This window comes from Phoxinus phoxinus (assembly GCF_949152265.1).
Source record: "Phoxinus phoxinus genome assembly, chromosome: 24".
NCBI lineage: Eukaryota > Metazoa > Chordata > Actinopteri > Cypriniformes > Leuciscidae > Phoxinus > Phoxinus phoxinus.
Window position 1 is genome coordinate 13,002,432 of NC_136899.1, and position 23,068 is coordinate 13,025,499.

The 23,068-nt window shown below is 37.5% G+C and overlaps 2 protein-coding genes across 4 annotated transcripts; one reads left to right on the forward strand and one right to left on the reverse strand.

Annotated features, from left to right (window-relative positions):
- On the reverse strand, positions 1–10,084 carry eif2s3 (eukaryotic translation initiation factor 2, subunit 3 gamma). Of its 2 annotated transcripts, none has more exons than XM_079602578.1 (13): positions 9,789–10,084; positions 9,336–9,404; positions 8,445–8,508; positions 7,861–7,988; positions 7,464–7,585; positions 4,936–5,030; positions 4,677–4,835; positions 3,265–3,399; positions 3,080–3,174; positions 1,816–1,960; positions 1,529–1,698; positions 538–710; positions 1–340 (listed from the first exon to the last, which is right to left on the reverse strand). In XM_079602578.1, the coding sequence occupies exons 2-13, from the start codon at positions 9,402–9,404 to the stop codon at positions 277–279; spliced, it is 1,419 nt and encodes a 472-aa protein (XP_079458704.1). In that variant the 5' UTR covers positions 9,789–10,084; the 3' UTR covers positions 1–276. The 2 variants fall into 2 exon arrangements, with proteins under 2 accessions (XP_079458704.1, XP_079458705.1); XM_079602579.1 differs by having other exon boundaries at positions 9,543–9,801.
- A 632-nt stretch (positions 10,085–10,716) lies between these two features.
- On the forward strand, positions 10,717–21,176 carry klhl15 (kelch-like family member 15). Of its 2 annotated transcripts, XM_079602581.1 has the most exons (6): positions 10,730–10,994; positions 12,445–12,540; positions 15,448–15,535; positions 15,872–15,967; positions 16,624–17,335; positions 18,489–21,176. In XM_079602581.1, exons 4-6 carry the CDS (start codon positions 15,948–15,950, stop codon positions 19,596–19,598), a joined length of 1,842 nt encoding a protein of 613 aa, XP_079458707.1. In that variant the 5' UTR covers positions 10,730–10,994; positions 12,445–12,540; positions 15,448–15,535; positions 15,872–15,947; the 3' UTR covers positions 19,599–21,176. The 2 variants fall into 2 exon arrangements, with proteins under 2 accessions (XP_079458706.1, XP_079458707.1); XM_079602580.1 differs by lacking the exons at positions 12,445–12,540; positions 15,872–15,967 and having other exon boundaries at positions 10,717–10,994.
- The last annotated feature ends 1,892 nt before the right edge of the window (positions 21,177–23,068 follow it).

Sequence of the window (23,068 nt, forward strand, 5' to 3'; positions counted from 1 at the left end):
TTTGATCCAAAAGGTTTTTATTTGTCATCACTGAAAGATGTTGACAATTTCTTTGTCAAGCCAAGGAATAATGTTTTCATTGCAATTCTCATATAAATGACACCAATCCTTCCACTGAGGATGGTGAACATCTTAAAATACAGGGCCAGTGCATTCCACTCAAAAAGAGCCTTTCCCTTCACTTTGCGCTGACCTGTGCACAAGAGTGCGTGAAATGGTTTAATAATTATGTCCGGCAGAGAGACAGTGCGAGCCATTGATAGAATGGGTCACTCCTCAATCGTCATCAACTGTGGGTGTGATGGTTACCCCTCTCCTGATCTGCCCCCATCCGATCAAACTAGAGGAAAAGAGAGGTCAATGACTGTTCAAACTGCAATAATGAAATCTGGAAAATATATAAAGCTTGGAAATCACAGCCAACATCATATTGACCCTACTTCTCTACTTCAAAACAAGTTCCTGGTCTCATTGTGCATGATTCATTGATGCACATTATTCCACAAAACAACAGGTCTTGAATTCAATTTTGCTCACCGCCAATGTTTTTCCACTCTGCGACTCAAGGCGATCTTCTCCCCCACCTCTGTGCACACAGGGTTAGTGAGCACAATCTTGGCCAAATCAGCTTTCACTGCACTAACACGGCCTCCTGTCGACAGCGAGCCGATGTTTACCATCAGCACCTCATTCTTTGACAGCTTCTGAACCTGTAAGCCAAATCGATAAGAAGAATCAGAAACTGTAATAGCAGGTACAATAAAATCAGAATGTTTATAAAAAATAAATTAAATAAGGCATGTATGTATATTCCATACTATATATACACACACTATCATTCTTAAGTTTAGGGTCACTAAGATTGTTTTTTTCTTAAAGGGATAGTGATTTAATCCAAATTTTCTGAAGAGACACGTACGATTTATTTGATAAAAGATTTAATTTAGTACTTTATTCACATATAAATCCATTCATCCATTCGCACATCAGTTGTGGTAAACAGAGGCTTAAACATGTTCGCTTGTCGAGGTTTGTTCCTGCACGTCATAAGGTTCAGTTTGAGCTTCTTTTTATGTTCGCTGATCAATGTTAATACGTGAAAAGCCTAAATTCAATCGGTTTATTTGGACTAAACCTCAATTCATATGGATTAGTTTTACGATCTCTTAATGAACTTTATGAAGCAACTGAGTGGTAGTTGCGTGGCTGTCATTGGAGGAACAAAATTATCTCAGATTTTATTAAAGTATCTTCATTTGTGTTTCGAAGATGAACAAAAGTCTTACGAGTTGGGAACGATTCGAGCGCGAGCACATTTTTTCATTTTTGGGTGAACTTATCCTTAAAAGAAGAATAGACTTGTATGTTCACTTCAAAAAAATTACTTAAAATTTTAATAATATTTGACAATATTACTGTTTTTACCATGTTTGGTCAAATAAATGCAGCTTAGGTGCTTTAAAACACAAATTTTGTCTCATTCAAAATCCAGGATCTTGTGGAACATTAAGTGGAGATTTTGCTTTACCTTGGCTGCTTTCTTGTCACCCTCAGTGCGCACACCAAGCAGCCTTCTTAAAAGGAAGTAGGAGATCTCAAGCTCTGTAAAGATCTCAGGAAGAGCCCCCACAGCACCGAGGACCTGGCCCACCATACGATCTGCTCTGCACAGTGTAGGGTCGATCTTGGTGCCAACACCTGCAACAGAGAATGTGCATAGCAAATATGAAATCATCCACTTTAGTACTACAAAAGAAACAACGACAAACAATGAACAAATATTACATTATTTCAGTAATGTTGAAGTCTGCATACCAATAAGGCCACCAGGAGCAGCATACTGGAGGTCATTGTGTTCGGCGAATAGTGAGACAATTTTGGAGAAGATAGGTTTGCACATTAGTTTGCCTTCATGGTCTTTAGAAACAATACCCGGTCTGACCTCAATCTCCTGTCCAACCTTGAACAAAAATAAACAGGAGAACAGCATGAAAAGAGGAACAGGAATAGCAGCCGTAAAGCAGACAATGAAAGAACTTCACAGAGTATCTGCAGGGGTTTTCAAATCAAATCTTAAAGGTTTTTAAGACCTATTTTAAGACATGCACAAATCAAATGAATACTGTATAAGCGGGTTAGGAAAATGTCTATGGTAACACACTAATCCATAAAATTATTGTAAAGCCATGATTTAAAGTGCCCCTATTATGCTATTTTAAAAGTTACTACTTCTACAATAGGTTTACATACATCCAATGTAAAAAACAAAACAAAAAACACTTTAACCTTCTCATAATATACATTGCACATCACCATTTCTCAAAGAGTCTGAAAATGGTTTGTTCAAAGATTCAGTCTCTCTAAACCCTCTTTTCCATGAGCTTACTCTGCTCTGATTGGTCAGATGGCCTAGTCTATTGTGATTGGTCTACTGCTTACATCTTGTTTCAGAAACTAAATGACTATTACAATATCTGAATTTCAGCTCTGGAGGCTTCCTTGGTACTTGATACACAGTGACACAAACAGTAACAATGGCGTCGTTTTTCCCCGTATCAATTCCGTTCGCGGGCAGCCAATGAAGACAATAGGCTGGCATTATGCAAATATGTTACATTGTTACGTAGGTATGTAAAAGGAAGTGAAACTGGAATTGCTGACAACTCTTTTCAGCAGTTCAGAATCAATTCTTTCTTTTAGGAGACAATACATATTTGTTGTCCACTATGCACTTTTTAAAACTTCAGAGACCTTTTACATTCACAAACAGCTATATTCACACTGCATGAAAGGTAATAATGGAATTGCATAATAGGGGCACTTTAAACAACTTTACTGTTCAAATACAGGTTGACAAAACCAAAAAAGATTTATAAAAGATTAACCTCACATTTCAATCTTTAAAGCCTGCATTTTCAAGAAAAGGGATAAGTTGAAATTACACACAAACACTTAGAAGTGTGTTGATGGAACAGTGTAGTAACATCTCAGAGCAAGAACTGGCAAATCTGGTGCAGTCCATGAAGATGAGACGCATTATAGCGTTGCTTAAAATTGGATCAAACAGGTCAAAAGTTACCTTCAGGACTCCTTTGAGGATACTTCCTCCAGCTACACCACCTTTCAGATCATCTACTTCACAGCCAGGCTTATTGACATCAAATGACCTGATTACTGTGGGAAAAACACAATCACTCATCTAAAATTTGACATTGAGCACAGGGAATCCACTTTAGTAGCCTTCAAATTAAAACAGTCACTTACCAATAAGGCGAGGCTCAGAGATGAAGTCACGGACAGGCACGGGGATCTTATTTACAATGTACTCGCAGACAACCTCAATGTTGTACTTGAGCTGGGCTGAGATTGGGATGATTGGAGCTCCTTCTGCTACCGTTCCTGTAGGAAAATAAATTAATGAAAGTTAAACCATCCTATTATAAAGCCATAGTTTACCCATCAGTCTGCACAATGCAATATAGAGGACATAAGCTATGATATAGAGAGTAATAGAAAGGGTCCATGTTAAATGGATTGTTCACCCAATATTACCATTCTGTCACACTCTTATGTCATACTGTACGTTCACACCGCCGCCGACGAAAGCGGCAAAATTCGCTCTCGCCGCCCTGCCATCGACGCCGTGAGATTCGGGGACTCTCTGGCGCTCTGACGTAGATTTTAGAATGCGTGATTTTTTTAAAACTTTATTTAAAGGAGCCGCAAAGCAAATAAGAACTGAACATAAATCAGTATCATATTTTGTGGATACTGGCTACACGTAGGGTATAAGTTAACCTATTAAAATCTTTTAAATGTGAAAGTAACAAAACACCAACAATTTCAGACACCTTTTTCCATTCGTCGTTCTTTTTATTAATGTCCCTGTATGTAAACAGGGACACGTCGTACAATAACGGGAAAACCCGCAACAGAAATAATTAACTTTTCCTCCATTTTGCTTAGGAACTAATGTGGTCGGAACCAAAGTTTACAGGATTGTGTTCTCTGGTATCCTCTCAGGCGGAGAACTTCTACATTCCGATTGGTTGCCGCCGAACCGCGTCATAGCTTATTACCATAAAGTTGACAAATTTCAACTCTTCTCGCCGCTCTCGCCGTCCAAGACGCGCCGCGCCGCCCTCACCGGAGCTCGCCGCCGGCTCTCATTGAAAATGAATGGCTTCCGGCCAATTTGACGCTCTCGCCGCCGGCGGTGTGAACGCACAGATAGACTTGAATGTGTTTGAAATGCATTTTGATGCATTTTATGGAGCCTGACAGATTCAGTCCCCAATCACTTTCATTATATTGAGGGTGAAAAAATTTTTAAAGTGAAAAATCAGGGCTGTCAACAGTAACGTGAAAAAAAAATCCACAAAATATTCAGCAGCGCAACTGATTATAATAATAAATGTTTCTTGAGCAACAAATCAGCAAATTAGTATGATTTCTGAAGGATCATGTGACACTGAAGAAATGATGCTGAAAATTAAACTGACATCACATGAATAAATTACATTTTAAAATATATTTAAACAAACAGTTATTTTAAATTGTACTGTATTTTTGATCAAATAAAAGCACTCGATGTGTGCCTACACACATACATGTACAAATATTTCTTCAGTTTTACTCTCTAAGTTTCAAAACTGCAATGATACTAAAACACTTACCCTGCACAAAAGCCAGGATCTGTTCATACTGCTCTTTGGCCTGACTCTCTTTCACCAAGTCGATTTTATTCTGCAGAATCAGTATGTGCTTGAGCTTCATGATCTCAATGGCTGCCAAATGCTCTGACGTCTGTGGCTGAGGGCATGACTCATTGCCAGCTGAAAGAGTAAAAAAGATCTTTAGCTACTGTTACAACATAAGGATGGAGTCATTACTTGCAAGACAAAAACTGCTAAAGGTTGTGAGGTAAATACTCACCAATTAAGAGAAGAGCAGCATCCATTACAGCGGCACCGTTTAACATGGTGGCCATCAAGATGTCGTGACCCGGGCAATCCACAAATGAGACATGTCTAAAAAGAATTATATAAACTAAATATAAAGACTGAATTCAGAAAAAAAAACAACAACAACAACACACTAACCAAACTGTCAATACACATGGTAAAGATTTAATACAGAAGAATATTACATGTATTGCCTTTTGGAAACCCTCTGAAACTGGCAGATTTGAAGAAAATTACAGTTGTTTGGCTAATAAATAAATGACAGACTGTTACGTATGAATTATTGTAATTTATAGTGTTATTATTAATTAGAGAGTCCACGAATGGCATGGGTATGCAGAGCATTAGCAGCTAATATGGACCGCACGCCCCTGGTATTTGTGATATACCTAGAACCTTTTATATATATATATATATATATATATATATATATATATATATATATATATATATATATATATACACACACACACACAAATAAAATACAACTTTTGACAGGTGTATATAACATATATATATAAACTTTTGACAGGCGTTTGAAAATATTTGGAACAAAACATACACAAAGGAAAAACAGTAATATTGTAAAATATTTGTAATAACTATTTGTCTATTTTAATATATTTAAAAAATTTAACTTATTCCTGTGATGTCAAAGCTGAATTTCTTAACCATCATTACTCAGAAAGGATGCACCGATACCACTTTTTCCAGACAGAGTCCGATACTTTCATTTTGGTACTCGCCGATACCGATACCTGTATTTTTCATTTTCAATTCACTGCATTTGTAATTTTTTAAATGTATTGGTAGAGAAACCAAAAGAATATAAATCATATTAGTTGTTTATTAAATTTAAACTTATTTCATCAAATATATATTTATTGCACTGCATATTCATTACTGTATTAAATTAAATATAGGTGGATATTTTTGTAAAGTTGAAAAAGGTAACCTATTTAGTCAAGAGCAGTGAGTAATTTATTTGTCCTTTGTTTGATTAACATTAAAACACAGCAGCAGGTTTATTAAACTGCTGCCCCTTTAAGACCAAACGCACGGACCCCATTTGAATTATACGGTCTACGTTCACTTAAGATATACCGTTAACTAGGATTTACGACGATACTTGCCAAGACTGGTGTTTTTACATAGTTTTGTGTGAATTCCTTCGTACAAGCGCAAGACGTGAAAGACTTAAATTCAGTGTTCGTGCGCTGTCTGAGGCGATGGTTTTCGGGGCGCACACTTTGAATGTTTGAAGTTCATGGAACTTCTTGACATGCAATTGTCCTGTAATAATGTAGGGAACCAATCGTTAAACATAAATAAGGTAACAGTTCATGTTTTACTTACATATATGATTTAGTTTTAATCCAAATAACACGTGCTGAGTGAACGATCAGCAATCAATAGCATTTAACAGAAGTGCGCTCTCTCTCTCTCCTCAGTTAACGTTAATAATAAACTACATGCCTCGTTTTACTTTCTTTGCCATTGACATCCGACGGAACTACAAACTTTCCACTGACGTCTGTGAAAAAGGGATGCGCTCGACCAGCTCGCGCGTCTGTGCTGCTGCGCGCGCTCAATCCACTGCACGTTTTTCTCTTATCAGCTCGCACACCACAGCTATAGTAACAGGTGTTACTATATTCCGTTTAATATTCCACTGATAAGATATATTTACTTCATTGACAGCCTTCTTTTTTATGCCCAATATAATTTCTGTTGTCAGTGTTTCTTTGTCTGGACACTAACACTGTACACACGCTGCCTGGTATCGGTTGTTGGTATCGGGGCATTTTTACGAGTACATGAGCTCAGTATCGGGCCCGATACCGATACTGGTATCGGTGTATCTCTATTACTCAGTCTTCATTGTCACATGATCCTTCAGAAATCAGCCTAATATGCTGAAATGGTGCTCGAGTAAAATTTCTTAGTATTATCAAAGTTGAAAACAGTTGTGCCGTTTAATATTTTTGTGGAAATGACTCGTCTGGACTCGTCTCGCTCCGTTTTCCATTGCAGATAGTACCTCCACAATAGTACCTGGTCGTCATAGCGACGCGACACACACCCGCTACCCACACACACAGGACAATGGAGTAAATCGAGTGTATGCTGTTTTACATAATATTAGTAAAGGGTATATCACACAATCTCTGGCAAAACTATTTAAAAATGCGGGGGTTATTCAGGATACTCCGTCTGGCGCGTGCAATGATGACACAGTGAATAGTGACGATTCTCTCAGACCAATCAGCAGTCTGCCGTGTTTCACGTCATATATTAGTATCGCCTCAGCTCGCTTAGAACCTCGCTGAAGGTGATACGAAAAAAGTACCTGGAAGCAGGTACCGGTACAACTTTTACACAGTGGAAAACCAAACAAAGGCGAGTCGAGTCGAGGTGGTACTGTGTAGTGGAAAAGCGCCAATTGTTTCCACAAACATGTTAGGCAGCAAAAACTGTGATGTATATTAGAAAACATACCGAACTAATTTGAAGTTGCCTTTGGTGCCAGGAATGTCTGTGAGGAACTCATCAGGTGTGCTGCTGCCACATGACCTGTAACACTCTGGCCGTGGACAACTTGGATCATCCAATTTATACACCTAGATAAGGGATTCAATGCAAAAGATATAAACTACAAGCGAACAAACATGACAAATAATATCAAACCCTCAGTAATAAATACTACACATTTCTTCATAAGAAATTACCTGTAACAGCCTAGGTTGGAGGGGAAAAAATCCCCCCCATAAAACGTAAGCTGTAATTTGTTGTTGCAAGGCTTAAATTGAATCAAATAATTGCTATTTCTAGCTTTTGACTCAGAGTGTAGCTTGCAATAATTAGAGATTTGAAATCAAACAATGTTGTTACCTACCTTTGCATTAGCATAACCCAACTTGATTGTAATGTTTCTCTCCAGCTCATTTTTGAATCTGACAGTGTGAACTCCAGAGATCGCTTTCACCACTGTTGATTTTCCATGGGCTACATGACCAATAGTTCCTGAAGACAAACACATAGGTATAAATAAAGCCAACATGAAATGGAAGCTGCAATCATCTTTTCATCCCTATTGTGACCGTATATCCGAGTGAAAACGACTTCTCGAGCAAGAAAAAATGTAGAGCGGGACTTTATTTTGTCCATTGGGAATTGATTGGATTGTTGTGGTTTGCTATTGATGTGATGTCATGTGAGTGACAGGTTGTCCCATCCTCGCATCATTAAACACATCATCAGAGAAAAGATGTCGTTCCAAGAGGGAGAAGTTATTTTAATTAAAGATTAAAAGAGCACATGAATTTAAAAAAGGTGAATAGATAAATTACTTAAATAAATACTGCAATATTCCATAAACTGTCCATTTTGATTTCATGGTGACTTTAACTTTAACATGAAACCTGGATTTGGATCAAATGTGACTGACTGTATGGAGAAAATAGTTCAAAGAAATCTCACCTATGTTTATTGTGGCTTGTCTGCTGATGATCTCTTGGGACAGAGGAGTCAGTTTGCTCACATCCTATAAAGCAAAACAGATCTGTTAATGCCAATCATCAAACAAATTGGCAAAAAATATGGCAAACTGGTTTAGGTGTAACCTTGTACACGAAAAAAACAAACAAACATAAAAAATATCAGTAGTGACAAGTGCATCAAAACATTCAAATCAATCAAGTTATGGGCGACAACCACCTAAAATAAATACTTTTTTTTTTCTTCCAAAACTTGTAACAGCCTCTCTTAGAGAGAGAAAAATTTTTCTCCCCTAAAAAAGAGAAGCTGCAATTTGCTGTTGCAAGCTTAAATTGAATCAAATAATTGCTATTGCTAGCTTTTGATTCAGAGTGTAGCTTGCAATAATTATTTTAGAGCTTCATTGTATTATTTGCAGGTAATTAATAAATAAGTCACAGTATCAAAAATAATCACTGAGTTAATTTCAAGGAATACATGTTAATAAAGTTTGCCATAAGGGAAGATCTACTGTCGACATTACATGAGACACCGGTGAATAATTAACGTTAGCTTAGAAGTATGTAAGATTAGCACATGACCAAAGTAGAACATGACAGGAACTATATTAAACAGAATGACATTTGGGTAATGACAACAGGTAGCGGTTTCACGACATTTTTAAATATGTAACTTATAAGTATATATCCGTAATTTCTACACGGGGTCCTTCTCCATCCCAGAATGAATCATGTGCTGAGTTTTCACCGGCACGGCTAACAAGCACGCCTGCCTTCATCAGAGAGTACAAGAGCACTGAACTCGAACTGGCGATGGCGCCAGTACACCTTGAACATTTTATATTACACTAAATTACAAAATATGAAGACTTACTAGTGTACTGAGGTCTTGTTTAGAAAGATGAGGCTGACCCAACGTTGTTCCAGACTCGTCGCCCGCCATCTTGAAAGAAAAGGAATGAGAGTATGATCCAGCTAACGCCTGACCGTTTTTACAAATACATGTGTGCCTTTCATTTATAAACTGTATAATTATTTTGTAGTGTTGTATGTATGCATATAGATAATGTTATACTTTTACTTTTTATTACACGGCAGAACACCAAAAAAGAAGGTAAATAATTATAACGCATCTAAAGAACAGCGTCCTGTAAGCATGGGATGATGCAATCAGTTTCTAGAAAAGGCCAGTAAATCCCAAGAAGGAGAAAACAGACCGGAAATGGCATCCTAGATCATAATTAGCATCAACAAATTTAAAATACCAACATATCCAACAACATAATTTATATAATCTGTAATTAACATGTAGAAAACTTGAACACACGTTGGATTGATGGGGATTAATCCTGGGTCCGTCTTCAGGTTATGACGTCACGCGTTTTGTAGTTTTGACAGTACTGTCACTACTAGTGACCTATGCTAGTGACAAGTTGTTCTTACCGAATGTGAAAATGTGTAAAAGAAATGTCAAGACCTTGATATTGAATTCTGTAATGTTTTGAACATGTAAAAAAAAAAAAAGCTTTTTTGCATTTTGTCTCTCTGTAAAAAAAAAGAAGAAAAAAAGAAAAGAAAAAGGTAGCCTACCAAACAGTTGAGGCCAAAAGTGATGTCCGGCCTAAGAAAATTGACATCTTCACCCTTTATTTAAATATTATTATTTTGTTGTTGTTTAAGATTTTGTAAGCATATATTGAGTAGTTATGCTTGGAGGCTTTTATTTGTGATAATGTAAAGAAACATGACAAATTGTACATTTAAATTGTGCTTTTTTTTTATTTTATTATACATTTAACGGACATATTGTTTGGCCCCACAGTCATACAAATAAATTATGAACACACACACACACACACACACACACACACACACACACACACACACACACACACACACACACACACACACACACACACACACACACACACACACACACAAACACACACACACACACACACTCCTATCTATCTATCTATCTATCTATCTATCTATCTATCTATCTATCTATCTATCTATCTATCTATCTATCTATCTATCTATCTATCTATCTATCTATCTATCTATCTATCTAATAAAGGAGGTTTCACACGCTCAAACTTCCCTCTTAATTCATAAGGAAAGTAGAACTTCAATCTTAATACAGGCTATGTCATAATTTATGCTCTCATAGCAATTGTAATGTCTGTGACGGTGAACTAAAACATTTTGTACATGTAACGTTAGGCAGAAAATATTGACACAAACTCCAATATTTCCGTCCGACCGACAAATGATCGGGAAATGACGTCAGTGCAGACAATAATATGGCGTCTACGAACGCAGTGGAGGCTATAGACAAACAACATTTAGCAAATCAGGCCAAATAACACTAGTTTATTGTCACCTAAAGACGCCAATGGGCAGCATGTTTCCGTCGATAATGAGATTTCATATTTAATTTCTCTGGCCTTTGTCTAATAGCAGCACTCCATGTCCGAAGGACCTCGGGCTCCCTGGTCGAAGCGGGGTTGCGTGGAGTCGCATCGCCGAGGTAAAACCCAGCTGGAATTGTTTCATTTTACTCACGCAACGTTATCCTGCTTAATAACTTGCTAGTTTTATCTCACTGTAGCCGAAAACATCAGAATTGTTTAATATGTCGTGGGCTGACATTCGTTGGGACGTGTCAGCGGTAATTACTGGCTGTGCCTCTGATATTGACCCAGTGAGTTCCCTAGATAGACAGCATGTTTGGGAATAATATGCATGTAAAGCGACTCAGTGACTATAAATGCTGCCTAGATAGACATATAATTAGGTTTCAAGACAGCGTTATTGTTTGTATCCAGTCGTTTTCAGATACTTTAATTTATTTTATTTTAGAATCAAAACAACTGAAATCAAAACATGTCATGCAGAATTCATAATACATGCTTTTCTGTGAATCAGCCAAGCGTTGTTTTTTGTATCTCGTTTACTGAGGATCTGAACACGAGGTCATTGCAGTTGAAAGGATATAAAACCACGTTGAGTGTAATGTAAGGTTGAACATTGGTAAAACAGGCCCATTTGTCATTAAGAAAAGGTGACTGTAAACATTAATTATTTCCTAGGATATATTTTCCAATAAACACAGAGAAGTTTACCACAGTGACAGTCAAAACAAGGTAAATTATATACATTTATTGTATAAATCAGGGGTCTCCAACCTTTTTTCATTTGAGAGCTTCTTTCTAAAAAGTGTCCGAGAGCTATATGTGATACTTAAATTTCTTAAATAATGTATCATAATTATTATTAACAACTATCCAAACTGTTTTACACCTGGCTGAAAAACCAATTGATGTCAGAGAAAAGAACAGAATCAGAGAATACAGTTCTTTATAGAAAATAGTACTTTGTATATACTGTGATTATACGTGTTTGAGACCCCTGGTATTGTATAAATGTATAGGCCTAAATTAAAACCCAGAGGCATCCTAGTGGTTACTGGAAAATGGATTGATTGTTGTATCATATGACACACAGATGTCTCATTGGAGTTTGATACACTACCTTTTGGCATTATTTGATAAAAATTACAGTAAAAACTGTAATATTGTGCAAAATTATAATTATTGTTTTCTGTTTTTAGTATATCTTAAAATGTAATTTATTACTGTGGTGACAGCTGCATTTTCAGCATCATTACTCCAGTCTTCAGTGTCACATGATCCTTCAGAAATCATTCTAATATGCTGATTTGGTGCTAAAGTAAAATTTCTTATTATTATCTGTAGAGATGTTCCGATGTATCGGCCGCCGATAATTATCGGACGATTTTTTTTATCAGAAACCATCAGCTATAGCATGGAAAAGGCTGATATAACAAACTGATGGTTTATTAATTAACTGCATGAAGGCACTAAGTTGTATACTGTATGTTGCATAATCCAACGTTTTTCTCTTGGTAAAATAATTAAATACTTGCTAAAACAAAATGAAATCTGTACAAAATACAGCAGGGCTCAACAATAAGGACTGTTCGGGGCCAACGTGAACGACGCTTGACGAAACTGTCACTGTCCCGATCAGGCCAGTGCTGCATCTTCACAAAAGTTTGTTCTTTGCACGTGTTTTAAACCTTGCGAATTTAAATATCCAAGTGCGAGAAGATGCCAAGGGGAACTCAATTCTATCAAAGTCCCTTTTAAGTCAAGTCATTTCACTCGGCGGCCATCTTTGAAACTCCTCTTGGGAAGCTATTTCAGTCATGCCAGTGCAGCTCCTATCTAAGCATACGATTAAATTTCATATTTGAAATAACCAATGAAATCTAACTACCATTGTCTCATGAATGTGGTCTCTTATGTTAAAATAACGTTAAAAAACTTATTTTTCAGGCTGGACCAGCCAATGCGCTTAAGCGTATGTCTCAGAACACGGACTGTTTCTATAGCAACTGGAGCTTCTAATGGCAGCTGCAGTGACAGTGACTTTATCATTCAGTGAATAGGCCATTTATTTAGAAGGCGGGATTTATATTAAAAGTACTATGAATGTATACTATAAATATATAAAGTCTTTGATTCTACTCACTGTGTGAAGTTTTGTGCGTGCAAATCCAAAGCACGCGCCCGGAAAGCAGCGTTTTAGACAGCGCGTAAATACTGAATTGAGTTCTTTCACTTTTTCTAATTCACACAAAATGATATCAAAATGGCCATTTTAGTGTTTTAACATTGTCAGTTGTGTCTTAAATGAATGTTGAGAAATAAAATGCTTGTGTACCAGTTTATTGAATCCGTGCAGATCTTAAAGTGACAGCAGCCTAATATTCCTGCTGCGCTGCTGTCTCTGTTATAATATTAAAGCTGCAGTCCGGCACTTTTTTGGGTTTAAAAATATCAAAAAAGACATTTTTGGAAAAAAACGTAACCAGCCAGTGTTCAAAACGATCTGCTTGCCTTACCTCGATTCAAAACGGTAAGCTTGTAATAATGATTTTAATTCCAGTGGTACTGGTGGATTTCCGCGGGAATTTCGAGCATGTCTTTGCGTCATTACGTCACTTCTGTACACATAGAGAAGGAGTCCCCGGCTAGCGTGTGTGGATGATGGAGGTGGAGATTTAGCTTAGCACTTGGTATGGCGGATCCCGAAAGTTTAAAGCAACAATCACCAGTGACAACTGGAGATTCACCAGTTGTAAAACCCAAAGACTTCGGACTTCAGAGTGGCTACAGAAAAAATATATTTTTCACGTTTTGACGTAATATAAGCAATCGTTAGATTTAATCAGCATGATATAGCTACTACAATGCTTCCCCCCACCCCCCCGAATTTGGTCAGAACAAAAGTGAATGTTACTTACTTGTTCAGATGACATTTTCCGATGAAAATTCTAATGTTGACACTTTCAAAAAGTATACTCTGAGATTGCTGATGACAGTACAGTATCCACAGCGACGCGACAGGTTCTCCTCAATACATTGTGTTCATCCGCGCTGTTTCATGCCGATTTACTACCCACGCACAGTTAATAATTCCGCGAATAACTGCAATTGCAGATTTCTAACAGAGATGGCGACAAAGAGGAAAAACGACGGACTGCAGCTTTAATCAAACAACAAAAGACAAAAAACACTACCTTTGACTAAATCACTTTTTTAACTTTAATAAGGATTAATTTATGTTTAATTTATACAAGTAAGAATATATTTTACATTTGATTTACTTTATTTTTGTACCCGTAAACTACTGTTAGACCTACCGTAACTGAAAAGTAGTTTTTCATATGCATTTTTGTTCTGTGGTATTTATGCTGGTCTGTTGAATTTTGATCCAATCCATGTTCAATAGAAATTGTTTGATGATGCAGTAATAAACAAATGCATGCTTTTTTGAACTTTGCTAATTTAAAACATGATCGAAACACTAATCTATTTTAAAGACAAATGTTCAAATAAGAGAGCAAGCGACAAATATCGGTATCGTGATCAGCCAATAGTTGTTGGTTAAAATATGGTCAAACGATGTAAAATAACGATATTGGTAAAAAAAATGCATCCCTGATTAATTATCAGTTTTGAAAACAGTGCTGATTTTTGTGGAAATGTGATAAATATTTTTCACAATTCTTTGATTAGAAATTATTTACTTGAATATCACTTTTTTTGTCACATACTAAATGTATTTATTTACTATCCATTTTTATCTTTTTTGTGTCCTGTTGAATAAAAATATGAATTTATATTATAAAATAATATAATAAAATTCAAATAATCGTATTCAGCTCAAACTTTTGAACGGTAGTGAATTTAAAATCATATTTTAACATATTCTGGGAAATTTCTAATTTTGTGGCCAAATGGATGCAGTTTGTTTTGAATAGGACATTCGTTTTCTTTCGTCTGATCTGTCGACTGACTGCATGAATGTAACTTAAACTGTCTAATACATCAGTCCCTCACATTACATATAAGCACTTACTCAACCGTAAAAAATAATAATCAGATGTTGCTCAGTGTCTAATGAACATTTGGTAATAATTACTAATTAACAATGGTTAAATTAAAGCAATAATCCATGTCAAGTCATAGTTTACACATAGTGAATTTAGGACAGCTAAGGGGCGTTGTTGGGCACGGATCGGAGCTGCTCTAAATTTACTGTAAATCACAGCTTCATGGGTCTTATTGCTTTTATAAATTGGTTATTCTACATCCCTGACAAGGTTTCATAAAATAAACACACAGGCACAAAAATGTAATGCTGCTGATAAAAATATTATTATTTTGTTAAGCAATGTAATTCTTCAGAGCGGAACGACCATCTTGCCAAGCAGTGGCGCAGTAATACTAATGTAATGCGGTTTGTAGAGTAATTTAAATCGGTTTCGAACACAGCTGAACCAATCACAATCAAGGACTGGAACTATCTGTTTTATAATAAGTAATAACACAGTAATGAAAAAATATCATATTTCATTCATAATCTGTCAATTTTCCATCATCTCTTTTTAGAGCAGGGCAAGTACAAGCAGAGGAAATGTGAACGTCCCTTCATCGCTGTGAAGCCGACCGTTGGCCAGGACCAGGAGGCCTCTAAAAGGTAAGTCACAAACTCATCACCCTCTGCTTTTCTCCAAGCCACCTTACCAGTTAAGGATACAGTGTCTTTAAGTGTTTCTCATCTCATTTTTATATTCAAAATAATGGTTAAACTATACGAGGCTTCTGTTTTGCACAGTTATGGTCCATTTTCAATGTGCAAGCAGGGATATTTTGTCAAAAGTATTCTGTCATCTACTTCCATTTATGCCTCAAGTAATTGTCTCCTGTTTGCACACAGTGGGACATTCAGTTGTTGGTACGTCTTTAGCATTTCAGTCTGTTGGTGATTTTCTCGTAATTTTAATGATTGGGGCTTGTTCGGTTTGTCATTTAGGTGAATATCTTCAGAATTTAATTTCCTACGGACACAGAGGTACTGTCCTCTGATTGGCTCGGACACCCCCCGTGACATGCCCGTGGCCAATCAGAGGTGAGTGTGCTGTGTGTGTATGTGTGCAGTAGAGGGGGGAGTGTGTGGGGGAGCTTTGAGAGAGTTTGGCTTTCAGCAGCAGAAACTGAAGTGCTGAGGTGTGAAAGTTCTTGAAGTCCTTCCAGAGGCTTTATTAAAGTCTGGCATGTATTTATACCATCTATTATTCACTAAACTGCAAATAGTTCTGATGATTTGGCTGATGAAGAACTTGAGGAAGTGCTGTTTAGTTCAACAAGCACTTAATTAAAGATTTGCATAATTTGATCTTGTATTAAATGGCTCACCTTATGCTCACCTGCATTTATCTGATTGAAATTATTTAAAATAACTATTTTCTATTTTATTGTATTTTTAAAAAATATTCCTGTAATGACAAAGCTGTATTTTCAGCATCATTACTCCAGTCTTCAGTAATTGATAACAGAAAATTTATTTTGGGTGAACTATCCTTTTAACAGGCCTTTACCATTGTGTTGATTGATATTGAAGTCTGAGACTAGACTTATGTCTATAAAATACTTGAGAGAAAATGGTAAATGTCTGTCTCTTCATCACAGTTATGGTCCTCCCGAACTTGCAGAGACGACCAGCTAAATTGGGACATATGGACTTACCTTGACGTGTCATTTATAAGCTTGTTTGTGTCTCTGCAGGTGCCTAATGGCGGGGGATGTGGAGGTGTACCTTTCCCAAGTGCATGATGGCAGCGTGTCGTCGGGCTTCCGAGCCTTGTATGAGGAGCGACTGCTGCTCGATGTCACTCTTCTCATCGAGGAGCACCACTTCCAGGCGCACAAGGCTCTGTTAGCGACGCAAAGCGACTATTTCCGGGTAATGTTCACGGCCGATATGCGGGAACGTGACCAGGATAAGATTCACATGAAGGGGTTGACGGCAGCCGGGTTTGGTCACGTCCTTCGCTTCATGTATTATGGTTCATTAGAGTTAAGCATGATCACGGTGCAAGAGATCCTGCAGGCTGCCATGTACGTGCAACTCACAGAGGCTGTAGAGTTCTGCTGCTCCTTCCTACTGGCCAAGATCTGCTTAGAGAATTGTGCTGAGGTCATGCGCTTGCTGGAAGACTTCAGCGTCGGCGTGGAAGGTGTGCAGGAGCAGCTTGATGCGTTTCTGCTGGAGAACTTTGTGCCCCTGATGGCGCGACCGGACTTCCTGTCCTATTTGAGCTTGGAGAAGTTGATGGCTTATCTGGATAGTGACCAGCTGAGTCGATTTCCGGAAATTGAGCTGTATGAGGCGGTGCAGGCTTGGCTGAGACATGACCGGCGACGATGGAGACATACGGATGCGGTGGTGCAGAACCTGCGCTTTTGCCTCATGACTCCTGCCAATATCTTTGAGAAGGTAACAATGCTTCCTTGTTTATTATGTGTTTAGGGGTCAGTGACAAGTAATAATTTGAAAATCTAATTCATGAATATCATTACGTTTTTGGAGAGTTGTACCATATGACACTTTACAACCTAATTTTACTTGTCGTTAATTATACCGTTAAAAAAAAAAAAGAAACATATCATGAAGATCTACAGAGATCTCTGTCTCTGTGATATAATTTCCTTTTTTTTAAATTCTGTATGACTTTTTACATGACATTATAACTTTTTTAAATTGTAATGCACATTAAGCTTATACAGAATACTTTTGTATGTTGTAATTTTTTTTTTTACAAAAATGCCATTAAATTGCATTAAATACATGATGCAAATCATTGTACTCTACCGTTCACAAGTTTGGGGTCAGTACAATATATATATATTTCTATTCATCAAAGAATCCTGAAATAAAAGTATTACGGTTTCACAAACATTTTAACCAGAACAACATTAATAATAAGAAGAAGAAATATTTTTTGATCTCCCAAATCAGCATATTAGAATGATTTGGATCATATGACACATATGACACATATGAAGACTGGAGTAATGATGCTGAAAATTCAGCTTTGCATCACAGGAATAAATTACATTTTAGAATCCATTCAATAGAAAAAAATATTTTAGTTTTATATTAATATTTCACAATATTACTGTTTTTATTGTATTTATGATTGCATAAATTCAGCTTTAGTAAGCAAAACAGCTTTCAAAAACATTTTAAAAAATCTTAATGACCCCAAACATTTGAACGATAGTAGGGATGAACCAATATGAAAATATTGGCAGATACCGATAACTGATCATTTTTTTATATTTGAAAGCCGATAATAACCGATATATTGGACGATAAATCTAAATCCAATTTGAATTATGTAGCCAAGATGACAGCTGAGCCTTTATCACAGCACATGTTCCATTTAACTGTATTTTCCTTTTTTGAAGTGATTCCTATCATATTTTAAGCAATTCAAAACCATCATGGCGAACAGTACACATCTGAAATGAACATTTATCGGCCGATAATGATATGGTGGCCGATATATCGTGCATCCCTAACGGACTTGTATGTTGGAAGTGTCCTGTCATTGACCCTTATGTGCTTTTTTTTCATCCTTGCATAGGTGAAGACATCAGAGTTCTACCGTTATTCCCGCCAATTGAGACTAGAAGTAGACCAGGCGCTCAGCTACTTCCATCAGGTGAACGAACAACCGCTGGCAGAAACCAAGTCCAACCGCATCAGATCCGTGAGACCCCAGACTGCTGTATTCCGTGGAATGATCGGCCACAGCATGGTCAATAGTAAGATCCTCCTCCTGCACCGGCCCAAAGTGTGGTGGGAACTAGAAGGCCCCCAGGTACCGCTCCGGCCCGATTGCCTGGCCATTGTCAACAACTTTGCTTTCCTGTTGGGTGGTGAAGAGTTAGGCCCGGACGGAGAGTTCCACGCTTCTTCTAAGGTCTACCGCTACGATCCCAGACAGAACTCCTGGCTACGCATGGCCGACATGTCCGTTCCCAGATCAGAGTTTGCCGTCGGCGTCATCGGGAAGTATATTTATGCCGTTGCAGGCCGCACTCGTGACGAGACGTTTTATTCTACGGAGCGTTATGACATTGTTGAGGACAAGTGGGAGTTTGTAGATCCTTACCCTGTAAACAAGTACGGCCATGAAGGCACTGTGCTCAATGGGAAGCTGTATATCACTGGCGGCATCACCTCCTCTTCCACCTCAAAACAAGTGTGCGTCTTTGACCCGGGACGGGAAGGAGCGTCCGATCATCGTACGCGGCGCACGCCAATCCTCACCAACTGCTGGGAGAACAAGTCAAAAATGAACTACGCCCGTTGCTTCCATAAGATGATCTCCCACAATGGGAAGCTGTACGTCTTTGGCGGGGTGTGTGTGATACTGCGTGCCTCTTTCGAATCCCAGGGCTGCCCGTCGACAGAAGTTTATGACCCAGACACCGACGAGTGGACTATTTTGGCTTCAATGCCTATAGGACGCAGTGGGCATGGAGTGGCAGTGTTGGACAAACAGATCATGGTGCTCGGGGGACTTTGCTACAACGGTCATTACAGCGACTCTATCCTCACATTTGACCCTGAGGAGAACAAATGGAAAGAGGACGAGTATCCTAGGATGCCTTGCAAACTGGACGGACTGCAAGTGTGTAGTTTGCACTTCCCAGAATATGTTCTGGAACATGTGAGACGCTGCAGCTGAGTCTTTGTACTTTCTAGACAGTTTAGGAGACAAACGTTTACAGGTGTGACAAGTAATACTAATACTGTTGAAGCTTTTAAACTGTAGGCCAGTGCTTATTTAAGAAGAAAAAAAATCCTTTTTAGGCTTTCATTGTAGAAAGGAAGGTTTGTTATTTGTTCGAAGCATTGGCGTTCTCATAAAAATCGGATACAGATGACCTTTTTGCTCATACGTCTGACTCATTGCACTGTATTCATCCTGTAGAGCACATACTACTCTTCATGTCACCACATTGTCTTCATTCTGTTCACAGGAAGTCATGTTTTATGTGTGCTTATTCCACGACAAGTAGTCTGGTATGTCTAGGAGTGGTTAGAAAAATGCAAAGGAGACTAAATGAAGTAGAGGAACTCACGAAGAAATTAAAAGACTTCCCAGTCCCCCTTTTTTCTTTCACATTTACTAATCTAAGAATGCATTTGTGCTGATACTAGTGATGTTGTAGTGGATCTTGACGATAATGACTGTAATGATTGTAATCTTGACGATGACGTTGACAAGCATTGCACTCGAATAAGGGCATATATTACTGCTCTACAATAACACCGGTCCTCCACTGCTGACTGCACAGGGAGAAAAGGGGACAGCAGAGATTAGGGGACGCGTAGTTCCTACTTCTCCGACCTTTATTAGTTGTGCTTATGCTTATTTTTAACTTATTTATTAAAATGGCAAAGCCTTGCCTTGATCCAATTCATGTAATGTAAGGAACTACTTTCTATGTGTGTGTGTGTGTGTGTGTGTGTCTCACATTTTGTTTCACCAGCAAAGGGCTAAAGCACATATGCATCTTGTGTTTAATGTCAAAAGAAACACTAATAGCAGTTCTACGAGTTTAGGCATTCATTAGGCATTAATATCAGTTTCAGTAAAAAGGATTATTCATCAAGTACTCACCCTCAACGTCATTCCAAACCTGAATAACTTAATTTTTTTTTTTAAATCTGTTTTTGTTTTTCTGTGCTATGAAATTCAGTGGGACCCAAAACATGGTTTTGGACTCCATTGGTTTTCATCTTTTGTGTTCTACAGAAAAGAAAGATTTGGAATGACATAAATGTGAGTAAATGATGACACAAACTTTTTTTTTTTGGTGAACTATCCCTTTAGGACAGATCTTGAAGGTGTTTGGCAATATGTCATTTACTATCATGGACCCTACATGTGATGCTGTGTTTCCTCAAAGTTCCAGGTTGGTTTGTACTTCCTCAAACACTAACTTTGACCTTTTGTCTCTGCCGTGTGACATTTGTCATCCAAAATTCAAGCTATTTTCATGTACATATAGATGCCAAACTGTTGTCTGTAAGGGTCAAACTAATAATCAGACACGGCGGTAGATTATAACCTTGTCTAGTTATTTTTTTCAGTAGAATAACAGACAATTATTCCACTATAATAATAATAATCCATAGCCCTGTATCTTGTTCCTGAGAGGAGTATAATCAGATTGCTAACTTGTTTACCAAAATCTGCTGGTTCACTGGTATTTGAAGACTTTGTAATTAATTTCCAGAAATAAATGTTCAAACTGTTCAGCTCTCTGGGTTTTCTAATTGAATACAATCACCTGCTGTGCTGATGTGTTTAAGTTTAACGTGTATTTAAGACGCTGTCTTCTCTAGATATCAGCATCTTATCCTGTGGGTTTATCCCTGTAAGAGGATCCATCAGCAGGGTGTGTGCTGCAATCCTAAGCCGGTTCTTCAGCTCGTGTGTCGCCATGTCTGACAGAATTGTGCGCTATATTGAGAAAAATGCATTCCTGCAGCTCTAAAAGCATGGTGCTAGCAATGCAATGGTCATGGGCTAGATTCCCATGGAATACATGAACTGATAAAAATGTATACCCTCAATTCAATGTAAGTCGCTTTGGATTGTTAAAAGAAACTTTATCCATTTGGCAGATTGGGGTATTTTTGGTCATGTGGCCAGATGTCTCTTGGTAATTTTTAAGTAGGCCTACTCTTTAAAGATAAATTTGGACCATATGCTTTGCAGCGACTGGATTGGATTAATATTCAAGCTTTTTTTTGGTTTGTAGAATAAAGCCACATGTTAAATATTATTCTTTCCAACAATAAACAGCAATTAAGAATATCAATTTTGCCAGAAGGAAAGACATTTTTTTTCCTTCTAAATAATAGTGTTTTGTCATGAAGTTTTTTTTTTGGGCCTATTTTTCATTGCAATACTTTTTGCCTCAGAGTAAAAAAAGGTATTATCATAATTGCAATTTAGGCTCACATTCACAATTGTGACTACGCTGCAATTGTGAGAAATGAAATTACAATGTTAGACTTTACATTTTACAATTGCGTTTTGTTGTTGTTAGTGGAAACAGTCCATAAAAATTATACTAAACTTTATTCAGAACTGAATTCTGGGATATTGTTGGACTTTTCCAGAATGTTAATGTTTTTATTTGAGACCCATCGTTTTTGATGATATATTCGATGGTGATCTGAAACGTTTCAATTTAACTTCTATATATGATTAATTCAAAACCTTTTTTTTGTAATACAATGGCCGTCCTACAGGATAATAACTGAACTTTAAAAGCCGGAAGATAAAGCTTTTTAACTCAAGTTTCTAAATTAATTTGACGTTGGTTGTGTCAGGACATAACATCAATAAGATAAAGTTATGTGTCGTCTCTTTTGGCTATGACAGACACGATAAATATGATTCATTTGTCCATGCTGCACAAAAAAGATACAACAAATCCCGATTCCCGAAAGCTAAATAGCAGTCGGTTTTAGCTTAGCAAAAAAAGCCAGGATAGCACAGAGCGCGCACGTGGCGCCGTGGCTTAGATGGTTAAAGCGCCTGTCTAGTAAACAGGAGATCCTGGGTTCGAATCCCAGCGGTGCCTTTTGAGTGCACTTCATTCACACGTAAAGAATATATAGACGAAAGCCTTTACTATTACACTGTACTAATATTATTTATTAGAACTCTATTCAATATTTCTCAGAATATTTTAACTTCTGTTTAGGCATTTGCTTCCATAACATATCTGTATTTATCACAGGCCTTTTGTTTGGCTTGTCTTCAAAGGGTCAAACTATTATTAAACACAAACTAATGCAGAAAACAGCAACAATGGTAACATAAAAATATTATACCACTGTTTTAAATAAATTTAAATCAGTCAATGAATAGCTTCAATAAGGTATTAATAAACCATTGTATTATATTAAATATAATATTATAATATAATTATTATAAAGTTATCTACCTTAATTATATCGTGTCGTTTAACCTTAGGCTACCATACGAATCGAGTAACCCCAGAGTGCAGTCTGGACGATGGGGCGGGGCGACACTTTGGGGCGGGGCTACACGTGTCGCTCCGCCCACCAATAATTTCATTGGTTTATAATACAGCAATCTTATTGGAGTAGGCATGAGCATGCGCATTCCTT